Source organism: Passer domesticus, chromosome 3 (assembly GCF_036417665.1).
Source record: "Passer domesticus isolate bPasDom1 chromosome 3, bPasDom1.hap1, whole genome shotgun sequence".
Classification (NCBI taxonomy): domain Eukaryota; kingdom Metazoa; phylum Chordata; class Aves; order Passeriformes; family Passeridae; genus Passer; species Passer domesticus.
Genome location: NC_087476.1, coordinates 66,052,196 through 66,067,383, shown reverse-complemented (window position 1 = coordinate 66,067,383; position 15,188 = coordinate 66,052,196). Strand labels below are relative to the sequence as shown.

The 15,188-nt window shown below is 38.2% G+C and overlaps 1 protein-coding gene across 8 annotated transcripts in view; it reads right to left on the bottom strand.

Annotated features, from left to right (window-relative positions):
• The window catches only part of GRM1 (glutamate metabotropic receptor 1), a 182,013-nt gene that overhangs the window by 54,208 nt on the left and 112,617 nt on the right, over positions 1-15,188 (bottom strand). For all 8 annotated transcript variants that reach the window (XM_064413641.1, XM_064413640.1, XM_064413639.1 and 5 more), the window contains exon 4: positions 14,206-14,441. In XM_064413641.1, the coding sequence (XP_064269711.1) occupies positions 14,206-14,441 (236 nt within the window). The remainder of the gene's footprint in view (positions 1-14,205; positions 14,442-15,188) is intronic.

The window sequence follows — 15,188 nt, the reverse complement described above, 5'->3', positions numbered from 1 at the left end:
TAATGAAACAGAAATAGAAGGATCTACAAAGTATAGCTCAGTGCAAGGTGAAAAAAAAATCAGCCCATTTAAAAGAATAATAAAAAAAAAGACTCATACTTGTGAATATTTGTGTGTGCGCTTCAACGAAATCAGCTTGAGAAGTACAATTCACAGAATGTTCAACAGTGAAGCAAGATAACAAACACCTGCCAAAAATGCTAATTTTCAAAGTTTTTGTTTGCCTCCTTTTGGCTATTATCTTAATTTGCCTCCTTTTGGCTATTATCTTAATTTGCCTCCTTTTGGCTATCATCTTAATTCCTGCTCTTTAGAATTAATACACTGGGAAACAACAGAATACAATATTTTATAATAGAATATGTATTTTATAATCCCAAGTAAGCATCAGTACAAATGATTTGCAAAGAAGCATGACTTTGTATTTATGTGCCATCGTTTTCATGGCTGCAGTCATGTACCAAACCAGAAGCATACTTAAAATGCCATAATGAAATAAAGTTATGGACATTAATTTTTATGCACACTCTAATGAAAATGTTTGGAATCAACTCCATCATGAAGCAAGTAAGCTGTAAAGATATTTCATCTACTTGCAGATCATAAAAATAATCAATATTCAGCCATTCAAGCTTATGAAAGTTCATCCCTGATTAAAATCCTGTGATCACATGTTGGAGGGCTCATGGAAATGAACAGGAAATCACATGGAAATACAGTGGCTTATTATGGTCAAATACTCAAACATGATACTCAAGGCTTTAAACTGGAAATCAATAAAATATTGATTCTGAACTTGGGAATCCATCAAGTCAGAAGCAGTTTAGGCTTAAAAGAAAGCTACACTAATTTAGATAGTTAGGACATAACATTAAATTACATATTCATTCTAGAAAAAAAAAAAAAAAAACAAAACAAAAAGAACAACATAGAAGAGAATATGAGGTGATTCCAGCATCCTTTTTTTGAAACAGAGAGCAATTACAATGAGATCTTTACAAATAATTATTATGATTTCCTCAAATTCTGGACTGTGTACAGTCTGCCTGCAAAATGACCACAATATGTTGTTTTACTTATTTGAAATTATTATTCACCTTCTGCAGCAACATATAATTTCTCAGTTCCTATTTTAATTAGAAATTAATATTTCATCCTATAATCAGCAATAAAATATGCCAGATGATCTTTTTCTTTGATTGAATGGTTTGTATATGTAATCAACAAAGATGCTGATTTCAAATACTAATATAGCATTTAAAATCCATCTTATTATTTCATTAGCTGACTAAAATTTAATGCCAACAAAGGCATTTGAATGGTCAGGCTCAGCCTTTGCAGTTAAAGGACATAGGCAGCAGCACCGTTATTTTAATGGAAGATTCTCAAGAAGTGGGAATGGAATGGAATGGAATGGAATGGAATGGAATGGAATGGAATGGAATGGAATGGAACGGAATGGCTTTTCATCTGTCTTAGCCTGTCCAGAGGCCATATTCTCATCCGGTGTCATAGGTTTTGTTGGGCAGTTATTTTGGGGCAGTGGTGGTGGTATTCTTCTTATTATGATTTTTCTCTTATTTTCTTCTGTTCCCTTTCTTGGGAATTCAAAAGGAGAGGATTTAATTTGTCGCTATTACTGTGTCTCACACAGCTACCTCTGTCAGTTAGAGTTCAACAATAAACTATCTCTGAGCCTCTCTCAAACTCTGCAGAGTCCCACAAATGTCCATGCTCCCAAGGCCTCAGGCACCAATTTAATCCTAATATTATTTAATGTAGTTATTATCACAGAGACCTTGGATCTGCCTTCGTCTCGTGCTTTCTTCACAGCCTTCTCCCAGTGCCATGTGGATCCTGACCAAGATTCTCTAAGAACAGGATTCCACAGAGACCATTTTCTACATGACCTGAACATCTGGGGAGAAACAAAAAGAAAGAAATCCGAATCTCGAGTCTTCCCCTCTCCCTTAGGTAGCTGTGTAACCTTGCTGCCTTACTCACACACTCAATTATAGACGTATTTAGAACTACTATTCTTAACAGATCAGTTATTTGGAACAAGCCGAGCAGATACTAAGTTGCTGCTACTCTTACATGAGACAGGAATGAACACACTTAAAATCAAATTCAGTTACAAACGTAAAAGAATGTACACAGATTTTTATGCTATCTGGCTAGTTTTAATCAAGTTTTCACTCTTAATAAAAAGAAAAAATAAAGTCAAGTCAGATACCCTTGTAGATGTTCCATTGTAACACACTGCAATAGAAAAATTGAAAGTTCAGGAAATAGGACAAATTATATTTTAGGTGTCATGCTTTTTATATGAAGCCTGAGACCTTATCTGAAAGAAAGAGATGGAACTCAGTAATTGTACTGCAGCTTTCAGAACATTATCCACCATACAATACTTAAATTAGGAACCTAAATACATATTCAGGTACCTAATTAATTGACTTGATTAATGCCTGAACTTTTCTAGCTGCTGTTGACTTTCATGGAAATTATGGGAGATCAGTACCCTTAAAAATCAGGCCAATTTATCTAGGTCTCAGAACATGCACTTGAAGAGCCTAATTTTGAGCATCTTCATCAGAAAATGCTGGTTCAGGGTTGAAAATAAGCAATGTTTATATTAACCGCAGAATGTAATGAGGCAAAGGAACTTACAAGAGATCTATTCTCAGTATATGTTAAATATATGGCACCAGCACAAAACCCAAAACAAAAGTCAGGGTCTTTAGAGTGGAAAAATATGATGATTGTAATAAAATACACATATTCATCTATGCTCCTATGTGTCATGGAGACAGAAAATGGAACAAATCACAAACTTTCTTCCCTCCATTGATCTAGATTTGTAAATGTCTAAGTCAGTGTATGGGCATGAGATTCTGAGGCCTTCAGAAGTGTGAGTCAAGAATCTCATGTTAATAGACCAAGTACTCACCTCATGGTAGGACACAAACTAGCTGACATAACTGATCTTTTCCTATCTTAAATTCCAGTAGTTCTGCCTGAGTACAAAGACCAGCCAGGAAAGATATTCACTATTTACTGTGCTTTGAATCACTATTGATTTAGAAGGGCTTCAGAATTCTTGTCTTTAGCACCCATCAGCCAGTAGTACTGGTTTTTCATTTCTTTTAATGTTTTTATTATTATTATTCTAAGAGAACAAACCTTCTTCTTCACTTCTGTTCTCAATGCTAAGGTGCTTTTAAAACCACAAGCATTAGCTGTCAGAATACAAATCAACACGAACACCAATGTGCCTTACTTCTGCAGAAATATAGCTTACTCCAAATTTCTCCTTTGCCAAGATTCCCGTTGATTTTGGGTTTGTTTTTGTTTTTAATAGTCCATATCCTCACACAAGACAGAGTCTGTGTGAAGGGCTGCCTTCCTGGAGCCACATGGATATCCAATGAGCAAGACCCAGGCTACACAGCAGTCCTGCAAACATGCAGCTTCTTACAGAAAAACCCCTGGCTTCCCAGGACCAAAGCCAGATGCTGCAGCTGCTCTGGAGCTGCAAAGTGGTCTTGGCCACCCTAACCAGCTGGGCTATGTTATAAACTAGCAGAGTACACTCACAGTTTTGGGTGAAATTAAGCATACTTTTCAAATGATTGTTAGGAGCACCCATGTGTTCCCTTTAAGCAATAATTTAATCACAAATACACAGATCACAAAGACCCACTTTATTGTCGCCTCACCCGGACACCTGCCCAGGGCTGTGTTCAGCAACACAGAAATGATCCTTCTTAAAACATAGCTAAGATTAGGAGTTTCTGAACAATGTCTGCGCAAGCACAATGCATCAGTGATTAGAAGCAAAGTACAGCTAAGCAAATCAGAAGATAAGTGGCCCTACTCTGTAGCCACATTTCAAATTCAACAATAAAAGAGAAGCAGAATTCTTTCTGATCTGAAAGAATTTTAAAAGCATGAATTTTAGCCCACCTCTTGTTTTCCTGGGTGTAGCCAAATGTGACAATGAAGAAAACACAAGATCTTGAGATCTCTCAAGAAAACAGGCCCCCGTGGTATGAATTTTTAGACAAAATGAGCCTAGAAAAAGCAGCAGATTAATCTGGCCTCTGCAAAAAATAGACAGTTCACTGCCTAGCATGATGTGTACAGTGCTACTATTTTGAAGAAAACAGCCCTGCTTTTTCATTCCTATGGAGCTGAGCCTGAATCCAGAGTTAAATGGAAGATTTGAACTTGTGGGGTCCTCCAAAGATACTTTCTACTGTATGAATCTCAAAAATCTCAGCTGGAGAAAACATTTTGAAATAATCTGGTCTATTGCCTTGCTGTGCTACAGTAGATTTCTGGCTCAGCCAGAAACCCAGTGTCGATGCAGTATCTTATCATTATTCCCTAACTCTCTCTACACAAGCAGACTTCTGCACTTCCCCAGACATCCCAGTATGAATGGGAAAACAGAGATTGATTCTAGCAGAACTACTTTTCAGACCACACACCTTCCATCAGATTATTCTTCCTGTGGATACCAATACAGTATACTGAACAGGAAATTCTGTGGGTTTTGTGGTTTAGGCTTTATCACTCAGGCTCATAATTTATTGTTCTTTATGCCACTGCATGCCCACAATCTTTTAAGAGGAACTGATTTATTTTAAGAATGTTAATGGCTATTTTTCAGAAAATATCCTTATGTGCAAAGTGTATCTAGTCTGCAGCTAGACAGGTGTGAGAATGTAGGACTGTGCCTACATGTGTTAGCCTCCACTGCTTCTCCTTTGCACCTGTATTTATGGGGTAACACTGCCAGTAATGACAACCTGTAAAATTGCAAGCTGTGTTTAAAACTTTCCACCTAGGTAAATGAGGAAATGAAAGCTATCATTTAATAAAAGACATGGGGTGTGACAGAAAGCAGTTTGTCTTGTGTTCAGATCAGTTACTTGTGTTATTTCTTCTGGCTGACTTCCTGGTTTGGTTAAATGTTTATATCTCTGCTAATTGTTCTGATGCACAACCTGCACAAACAATTGATTTCTAGGAACAAGTCAATTTTTGTTTTAATTTTGTGCTTTTGTCCTCACTGAAATCCTGATAAAAGTTTAAATCATCTGTGGCAATCTGAGCAGTCAGGAGTGGCCCTGTCTCTCTCTAGGCACAGGAGACAGAAGCCTGAAGGAAGCACAAGGGAGCATGATTCAGGTGTCCTCTTCCTTAGTGGCACAATCTTTTTGTCCATGTAATGGAGAAGGGTGAATGTCACAAGCCTACCAGAGGATTTTTTAAGCCTGGAAGTGCAAGCTTTTACCGTTAAAATCCAGAATGGAAAATGTAGGTGTAGATTCAGAAAACTTTTGTCAAATACTGCTGTAATATGCATGTTCTGTGAACTGTGTTATATGCTGTTTACAAAGGCACATGAATACTGCTCTTCTCTTTTATTTCATGATAATGCCTTTTTTTTGTTATAGGTCACAAAAGAAGAAAGATATCTATTTTTATTGTATACTTATAGACAGACTGGTTTAAAAGTACTTTTGGAAATAAAAAATATAAGATCAATATAATTGTTTTTTTCCAAATATGGACACAAAATGCTAGAACAAAATTAACAAAAACCTGGCCATTACATCCTTTCCAAATAATTTACATGATTTATCACAGATAAGCACATTATTAATCCTTCTCATCTTTAAGACTTAAAAGCTGTCTGTAACATAGGAAAATACAATGAAACTACAACTCTCCTGTCTTATCTGCTGTAGAAAAGACTTGACTAAGAAAGGTAGCAACTAGAATATTTTCAGACAAGTTGTCCCCAGTAGGCTTCGATCTAAGTGCCAATGAAACTGCAATCAGTCTTGATCCCTCCTGGGATCACGAGGATCTCCTGACTCATACTGAGGAAGAAAGAGTGCCATACAGGACCTAAATATGTAATGAAAATGCATAGCAGAGGTGAGCATGGATAACTCACAGCATATATTAGTAAAATATATTTTGAAGAAATTATGGCATGTCAATAACTTGATTCCTTCTTCAAAATCTTAAAAATATGTCTCCTATACATGACAAAGGTGATTTACCAGCAGTGGCTGACTTGGCAGAGGGCACACCCAGCTGTTGTCTTATGATTACTTTTTCTGAATTATTGTAGTGGCAGTAATTCCTACTGTAGGTGCTTCTGCTGATGAAAAATCTCATGGGACAGGTGTTCTATGGAGGAGCCCAGCAGATGTTGAGATTAAAAAGAATGTTCTCAGAGAAACACCGGCACACTTGTCTGACACAGCAGCATGAGCCCTAGTAATGTCTGCTGGATCTAATTTGTCCAACTCTGGAAACAACTCAGATAAACTTTCACTGGAAATGCACTCACTCCTTCAGAAAAGTGTGGAAAAACCAAGTAGACATCCTGGAGTGTGTTGTCCACTGAGATGAGAAAAGGAGAACCCCATGTCATTTCATATAGATGTAATAGAAGTAGGGTGAGTATTAAGAAAAAAGTTCTTGATTAAGAGAAGCTCTGAACTACATTACTGGTGGCCTGGATGTAACCTGAAAGATACATTGGCCAAGTACCACTGCGTCTCAGGATGGGAATAGACAGCCCTCAGTCTTCTGTCTTCCCATCTGGTGCAATAAATGCAGTCAAGGAGAACTTCACAAACAAAAACAGAAAAACAAACATCATGACAGGCAAGAGTAGAGGCCCTGTAGATCTCCTAAAAAAGATGTTATTATCCTTTTCTTTGTTTCAGCCAAAATCACTGGGAGGGGCTGTAACCAAGACTGTAATGTTATTTGATATCATCTTACATCATTGCCAAGGTGAGGGAAAGGGACTTTCTCTTATGTTCCCCTGCTGTGGGAGAAAAGGTGGTGTGGTGGGGAAGAGTTGATTGATTTGTTGTAGTTTTTAATGTAAATCATCTCTTTGTTCCTTTGTCTTATACCTTCTACTGCTATCACTGTACTGCTGTTGTTCACTTTCTTATTTCATTTTTGTTTACAGTAAATTTTTCTTATCTTAAACCATGACTTTCACCTTTTGTGCCTCTAATTCTCAACTCCATTCCTGGACCAGGAAGGGGAAGGGGTGAGTAAGTGAGTGGCATCTAGTTTGGGAGAGTCTTGGCAGGGGCACTGAACTGGGGAGTACCATATCTAAAACAGATATACCATGTCAGAAAAAAACCCAAAATTTTGACTAAAATTATAAGAACTGTGAGTCTGGATGGAATAAAACTAGTTACTTTTTAATGAGTGGGTGACAATGGTGGTAAACACTTAGGGATGCTTTTCAGAGAAATCTTAACTAGAGGCTAACAACACCACCTGACTTCAGAACCAATTGTTGAAATGATTGGACATTATTCCACAGATACAAATACACTATTTGTGCTGGTATGTTCATGTAACACTGCACTGCTTTTTGTATTGCTGTGTGCATCTCTAATACCTAAACCACCCCTGCCTTGCCTTCCACATCTCTTTCAGATTACAGCCAAATCTAGCGCAAGGTCTTTACTGTCACAAAATAGTCTATATTCACTGACATTTTCATCTCAAGAAGTATGACTCTGCTCTTTTCATATCAAAGCATAAATATTCTGGAATATTTAGCCTTCTTCCCAAGCTTCTTCTGCTATCATTATGTTCTGCTCGTGATTTAATATGTTATGACAATTTGTGGTGGTTTTTCAGAACTGGCCACATGTGGTGAAAGTTTATGTCTGCTGCAGAGAGGAGATGGAAAAAGACACACCTTCTTAGGACTAAATTTGAGACAAGAATAGGGTGGACATACAGATCCTTGGCAAGAGTGATGGCAAGCAGCATCCTGTAAGCAGGACGGTAACAACAGCACAACTAGTGTCTGAGGCATGGCATTATCTAACCACTACCACCATCCTTTACTTGGCACTCATCAGGCTGCACCTGGAACACTGCATGTGGTTTGTGAATCCCTAATACAGAAAGACACTGATAACCTGGAGTACCTGCAGCAGAGGGCAATCAGGATGATCTGGAGCTGCAATCCTTGCCTCTGAGGGCAGACTGGAGGGCCCGGGCTTGTTCAGCCTGAAGAAGAGATGGCTGCAGGGGAACCTTACAAAAGCACCTCATACCTGTGGGGTGTTTATGAAGGAAAGAGGGGCAGGTTTTTAATAGTGAGGTCTGGTTGAAGAATAAGAGATGATGGGCATATATTGAAACAAGAGAGATTTAGACTCTCTCTTTAGATATGAGGCCAAACTTTTCACATTTGGAATAGTGGAACAGGTTGCCCAGACACACTGGAGACCTTGAAAACTTTGGAGGTTTTCAAGGCCTGATCAACCTGGTCTGAACTGATGACTTACCATGCTTTGACAGTGAGTTGGACTACAGTCTTCCTGAGCTACCTTCTAGACTGAGTGGTCCTATGATCCTTGTGACTCTGGATGCACTCAGACTGATTGCTTGCAGTTCTCTTGGGCCAAGACAGGAATTAGCAGATAAAGAAATCCTTATGGCATGACCAAAATATGAGTAAGCATCCTAAAGGGAACTTGGACTATGACTTCCTTTGGAACAAAAAATATCTACATTTCTTGTTCTTATCTGCAACAAGTACATTCACTGACAAATAACCCTTCGTCACAAAGATCAATTGAATCGATGAATGAATCATGAATTGCCCACTTTGTTCCACTTTGCTCTATTGAAAAATGTTTGTGCTGATTGCCTGCCAGTGTATTTTGTTGTCCCAGCAGATGAACTGCTGTGAGCATAATCTGTTATTTGCATCAGTTCCATTACCAATTTCATAACTGTCTCTTGTGGTGCAGAGAAAGGCTCAGCCCACCTGGTTTACATAAACTCCAGCCATTGTATTATCTGCCAGGAGGAGAATAAGGCATTTTGTAAAAGAGCTTTTAGACATACTTACAAGTGTTTGCACTGCATTGAGTTTTACATCATTTCTGTGTGAGTATGATTTGCATTTAATTTTGGCCTATGTGGGTTCACCACATGCAACAGAGAAAGATAAGCCAGTGTATTTTTGTGTGGGAAAAAAAAATCAGACTTCCATTTGGAAGGAGAAAACATCCTAAGAAAACATTATTAAGTCTGTTGGAAAAATCTCTGAACTCTGTTGCCTGATGTACACAGTCTATCATTTAACCTTGCTGTCAGTGTACAATCTGCAAAATGGAGAAAAGGCTGAGTTTTCTAATGAACTGAGATAAGCAGGAACTGTTTCTTGGGGCAGTGCCTGAGGCTGTGTGCTAAGGGAACTTTCTGTCAGGTCCATCCTAAGTCAGATACTGTCTTAGTACCTCAAATTCAGAAACAGCATTTTTTGTTACAGTTAGAACACACTGTTCTGTTCTGACTTTTCATCTGATGGGCATGAAGAATGTTGTGAATTTCTGAATTCTGCTGTGTGTCAGGGGTCCATGCAGAGCTGTAAGGCATGCTTTGTTTCCTACAGACTATAGCAGCTATATGGGATACATTACAAGTACCTTAGTGGCACAGATAATTTAAGTAACTTTGTACTGGAAGTGGTTTTGGCCAGCTGGATATCCAGGAAACTCTAGCAGAATAACTTCTAGGAGAACAAATGTGTTTCTACTGTGGTACGTTGACTTCAGCTGGCTGGCAGGTGCCCACCAAGACACATTCTCACTCCTCCTCCTCAGCAGGACAGGGGAGAAAAATACATAAAATAAAAATTAAAACCCCATGGGTCAAAATAAAGGTAGATTGATTAAAAAAAAAAAAAAAAAAAAAAAAACACCAAATACCATGGAAGAAAAGGAGAATATATTCTCTAACTCTGTCAGCAGATGATGTCCAGTTTCTTTCTGGGAAATAGGGTCTCAATGTATTGCTTTGCAAGAAAAATGCCTTAATAACAAACGCTCTCTCACCTTCTCATCCTTTCTCTCATCCTTTATTGCTGACCATGACCTCATATGGTGTGGAAATTTTAGTCAGTTTGGGTCAACTGGTTTTGCCCCCTCCTGCTGTCTTGCTCACTCCCAGCCTACCAGCCCTTGAGGGTGGGGGTGTGTGGTGGGAGAGAGCACCAATGCTGTGCAAACACTGCTCAGCAATGCCCTAAAACTGGTGTGTTACCAATGCTTTTCTAGCTACCAATACAGAGTACAGCACTGTGGGGGCTGCTGTGGGGAAAGTTAAGCCAATCTCAGCCAGATCCAATACATGTGCAGGTAATAAAATTGCTATACTTGAATCTTATTGGGGAAGAATATTTCCTATAGCAGCAGGAGAAAGAGGGAAGAAGAGCGGGATAGGGAAAGGCATTCTGTTACAAGAGGCACTTGGCTAAAGCATTGCCAAGAGTGAGTCAAAAAGAGCTCCCACTCATTTGGCTACCACCCAAGTGGGAAAAGTAAGTTGTTTAATTTTTGCAGAAAGGGATGATCTAAATGAGCAGTAACTGCACAGTCTTGATGGATTTCTTCTCTTCCCAAGAATTTTTTTGCTACTACTACTTAGTTCTAGTAATCCAAATGAGCTATTCTGAAATTGTAGCAAACTGTTAGGCATCCTACAGCCTTCATGGAATAGAGCACACTCGGACTTGCTTCCTTCCAATAACGCTTAGAGCAGATATACTTTTTTATTTTTTCCCCAAAATATGCATGTATATTCAGGGCTCAGTATAATATGAGAATTTCTGAAGGACAACATCAGTCTTCTCAGAGACTGAATGAGGGAATTCCAGTAGTAATTCCTATCATCAGAGAAGGGAGATTTCTAGGAACTAGCTTTCCCTTTCTTTGTAGGGAGTATGCAATCCTGAGCTAATGCTGACTCAACAGTAACAGGGTGTGAGAAATTGCAGATGCAGCAGCTGTAATTGCTTGAGGAGAAGTCCTTGCCTCTCCATGAATGATAAAAATTGAACCTCACATGCCAGTGGCAATTCTGAATAAATTACTCAGTAAACTGATTAGACTGTATGTGAGTAAATTATAATGGGCAGGCAGTAATTGAAAATTCTCAACAGATACAAACTTTGCTATTAATCTCCTTTTCAAAACATAGATAAGTTAAAATATTGTGAATATATTTTAATAAGGCATTCAAAGAACAACACGATCTTTTCTATTTTTTTTCTCTTGCTTCTCTCTGCTCCTAGGAAACCCCTTGCTGTGTAAATACAATTACACTATGCTTGCCTATCACAAGAACTTTTGTACATGGTTCTATTTTTCATCCTAGAGTTTCCTGAGATGTTAGCTCTCCAGACATGGAAAACAAACTTGAGCAGTATTGCCTTCGAGAATTGCTGTCTGTGTTCAAGTATGGGTGTGTTTTGTTCTCAGTAAGGACTAACAGAGCACTTCTGTAATACAAAAGAGGTCATGACCCAGAGATATTCACAACACCTCTTAATAATGTGCATGGACTCCTGGGACCATAGGGGATTCAGCGTTTTCCATGATGCATGGCCCTATGTGCCTTTTCATAAGAATATTGAGGTAGGAGAAAAAGCTTTTAGATATACTGGAGATAAGGTGCTTGATACCAGTACTGGTTATTGATTATTTTCCTAGGATGATATAGGAGTCACAGAAGTACTTAAATTTGTAGTACCACAAAAAGTCACATCATCTATTGGCGCTTTTAATGGGTTTCAAATATAAGTGCTTATTGTTTCTTGAGCATTATGGATTTTCTCCTTGAAATTTGTGTGTGGAGATACTTTGTGAAGGAAGGAAGAGGCAAGAGACTCCTTTTTTTAACAGAGAGTTTGTGAAGAGTCCTGCCTCCAAATCTGTGAGAGATGAAGAAGGCGGTTTCTTGGCACTGTCATACTAGACCTCCTTGGAGAGAGTGTCTCCACCAAACAGCTTTGAAGCTGCTAGTATTTAAAGTGACATCCTTAACCTTCCAGAAATGTCAGATAAAGATATGTTCACAGAAAGCTTTGGTGGTGCCAGACAGTCAGCAGTCAGATCTGTGTAGTTAAGCAAAAATAAGTATTGTATTGCCCACAGATTTGCTGGGGACATGGAGATCTCTTGATTCTGTAACTATGTCATTATTAGGAACGATACCTTGTGATGCTTCCCTTTGGTGACTTGAGACATTTATGGATTTTTTTAATTGTGTGTGATAAGCCTGAGGGTACACCACCAAATTAAATAGCTGATTGCTTTTCAGCAAAGCCTAAGAAGTATCACATATTTTGAGGAGTCATGCAAAAATCGACAGCTTTCTAGAGGAGGGAAAGATGTCTGAATGCCTGACTTGATGCTATTAACTGTCAGAGTCTACAAATGTAGACAAATGATTTTGTGTTTCACTAGTATTTTCAGAATTTAGTGGTCCCTGACACCTTGAGAACACTGGGCACACATGTGATGATACCTCTTCAGAACTCTTCCAATACCCAGTGACTTCAAACCTGGGATATCCTGAAAAGTTTGGGGTTAGATATTTTCTTACCAAAATAACCTCCACTAATTTTCTTCCATGATTTTCTTAACTTTTTTTTTTTGCTTAAGTACAATTTTAGAGTCTAAAGCAACCACTGTCTGAAAACTCACCTACACATTCTGTGCAGAAATACCCCACGTTGGCCATTTTGAAGTCACTGCGTGGGGAGTTCCCTTGCCTTTGATCCACCAGATACAAGGTGACTATGATGGCTCAGAATCAGTTTTAGTTTCATAACCAAAGAGAGGCTGGATAACAAAATACCCATGTTTATAACAGCTGCTGAGATGTCTCGAAATTGAACCTTTGTTCATCAGCATGAGATCTATTTGTGTAAATGGAATGAACAAAACCATGCAATTTTAAGTTTCTTTTCTTACAAAAGAAGGCTGTGCGTTTGCACTGTGCATAAATCACTCAACTCTCCTTAGCAATTTTTGCCCCTGTTGGCCTATATCAACTTCTTTGTCTGAGCTGAAGTATTTCTGGAGCAGATTAAATATTTACACGAAAAAATCAACATTTTGGTAAAGTCCAAAGTTAGTAACTCATTTGAGGAAAAATTATCAGTATAAACTCTGTACGGATTTAGCCTGTCTGACCTGCTGTTAGTCCCTCAGCACTCAGACAGGCCAGCCTGGCTGCCAGTCAGCACATGAGGCCAGTTTAAAGTCAGTGACAGTATTTGGTGATGTGCCTCAAAGGTGAATAGTAGAACAGGGGAGAAACAAGAGGTACTGTGAAAGTCCTTATTAGAAAGTATTACTGATTGAAAAGGGAAGAACTAGAAAAATATGGGAATGCAGCTCAGAGAGCATGAGAAGATCAACTGAGATTAGTGCTAAGGGATACAGGAGATCAAAATGTAAATATGAAAGAAATGGATGAAAAGTAAGGTTTCATTAGTTTTGTTTCTAAGGAAATAACTTCCTTACTATCAAGTATACATTTTTGAATTAAATAATTGCAAACTATAAGCAAAATATTTGCAAAAAATCATTCAGGAAATATTTCATAGAAATGTAATTATCTCTCAATTTACTAATAAATTTAATCTTACTGAAATATTTTAGTTAATTTTCTCAGATTCTGAATGGAAGAGAAAAATTGTCTATGCAGAAGTATACTTCCCTTGCTATGAGGTAAGAGTTACTTCCATGCGTAAGACATGTTTTTAATGTGAATGCTATATAGTAGAAATAAACTGTATACATTTTAATTGGTTAAGGGGGAAAAAAATGGTAAAGCAGATGACTGGCCAAATTTAAAATTCATCAATTTTCTTTAAAATTGGTTTTCTGCTGTAATATTGTCTGTGAATTTCCTGATTCTTCAGTTAACTTTGTGGAAAGAAAGTATAAATTTGTTCATATTTTTGTTGAAATTTCATGTCTATTTTTTACAAGCCATATTACAAACTTGGGCACTCAGCATAGCCCTAAAGCATAAAATGGTAGCAAGTCACTCTATAACAGAGCAGAACTAAATTGAGAGAAGGCTGTGCAACAAGCACCAGATATACTCCCACCAGAGCTGGGATTATTATCTGCACAATTTGAGGTCACCATCTTTCTTTTCATAAAATAAAAAACCTCAACACCAAACATTTAATGAAAAACCAAAAAAAAAAAAAAAACCAATAAAACAACAAGAAGAAAAACCCAAACCAGAACCAATGAAATGTTTTTTGCCAGAGCACAGATTCAAAAACCCAAAAAAAATTAGAAATATTTGACAAGTTACCAGTACAATTCTTCTGGAAGTTGGGATTCTCTAGCGGGTGCCCTGGAATGCGGCACTGGAATCGGTGCTGCCAGAACTCAGGGAACCAGGGGTTGCGGGTGTTGGTGTCCAGCCGCAGCTTCAGGTAGTAGTCATCAAACGCCAGCACCTCGGGAGACTGCAGCTTGATAGTGATGCCTCCGTTTGCTTCGGGTTCATAGCCTTCAATGACTTCATCTCTGTCTGCCCAGCCATCACTGCAAAGAGGCAAAAAACCGCTTATTACACAAAGACAGAAAGCTGGTTTTGGGAAAGTTACCAGCCAAAGGCAGGCTGGCACCTTTGGAAGGAAGTGATTAATGGGGAATCTGAAGATGTAAAATTCAGGCAGAAAAAACAGAGTGATGGCGACTTGTAATGAGCAGTCTGACTGATTTCGTGCAGAGTCCTCATTAACTCATCCAGAATAATGAGGTTTTATCCTTGTCCTTCTGCAAAGGTTATTTAGGCATAGCTTGTGCTGTGATATCCCTGTGACTGAAGAGATTCTGCTTAATTTCTGCTGTCCTGTAAGAGGTGGAAACTGAGAAAATTATTGTTGTTGAAAAGGAAAACAAGCCAGAATCCTGGATTTTTTTTCAAAATAGACCTCAGCATGCATGGATCATACAGCTAGAAGAGCAATTCAAATCAAGCATGATGTGAGAATTGCATTCTGTTGGAAGAGAATGGAGTAAGACTACTTGACCAGACCAGAAAGAAAACCACATGCTATTCTCGCACTGCATGGGATTTGTGATAAATGTTCCATGCCCCCCTATCCTTCTTCTTTTTATTCTTTTTTTTCTTTTTTATTAAGAAAAAATGGCTTTCTGCTTTACTTCCCTGTTTGTTCATATATGAGTTGCTTTTGAAAACCTGAAGATAAAGCTCTTTCTTGACAAAATTATTTCATGAAAAGTCTATCTTAACAGGTTTGAATAAAGTCCATTGGGCTTAGCATC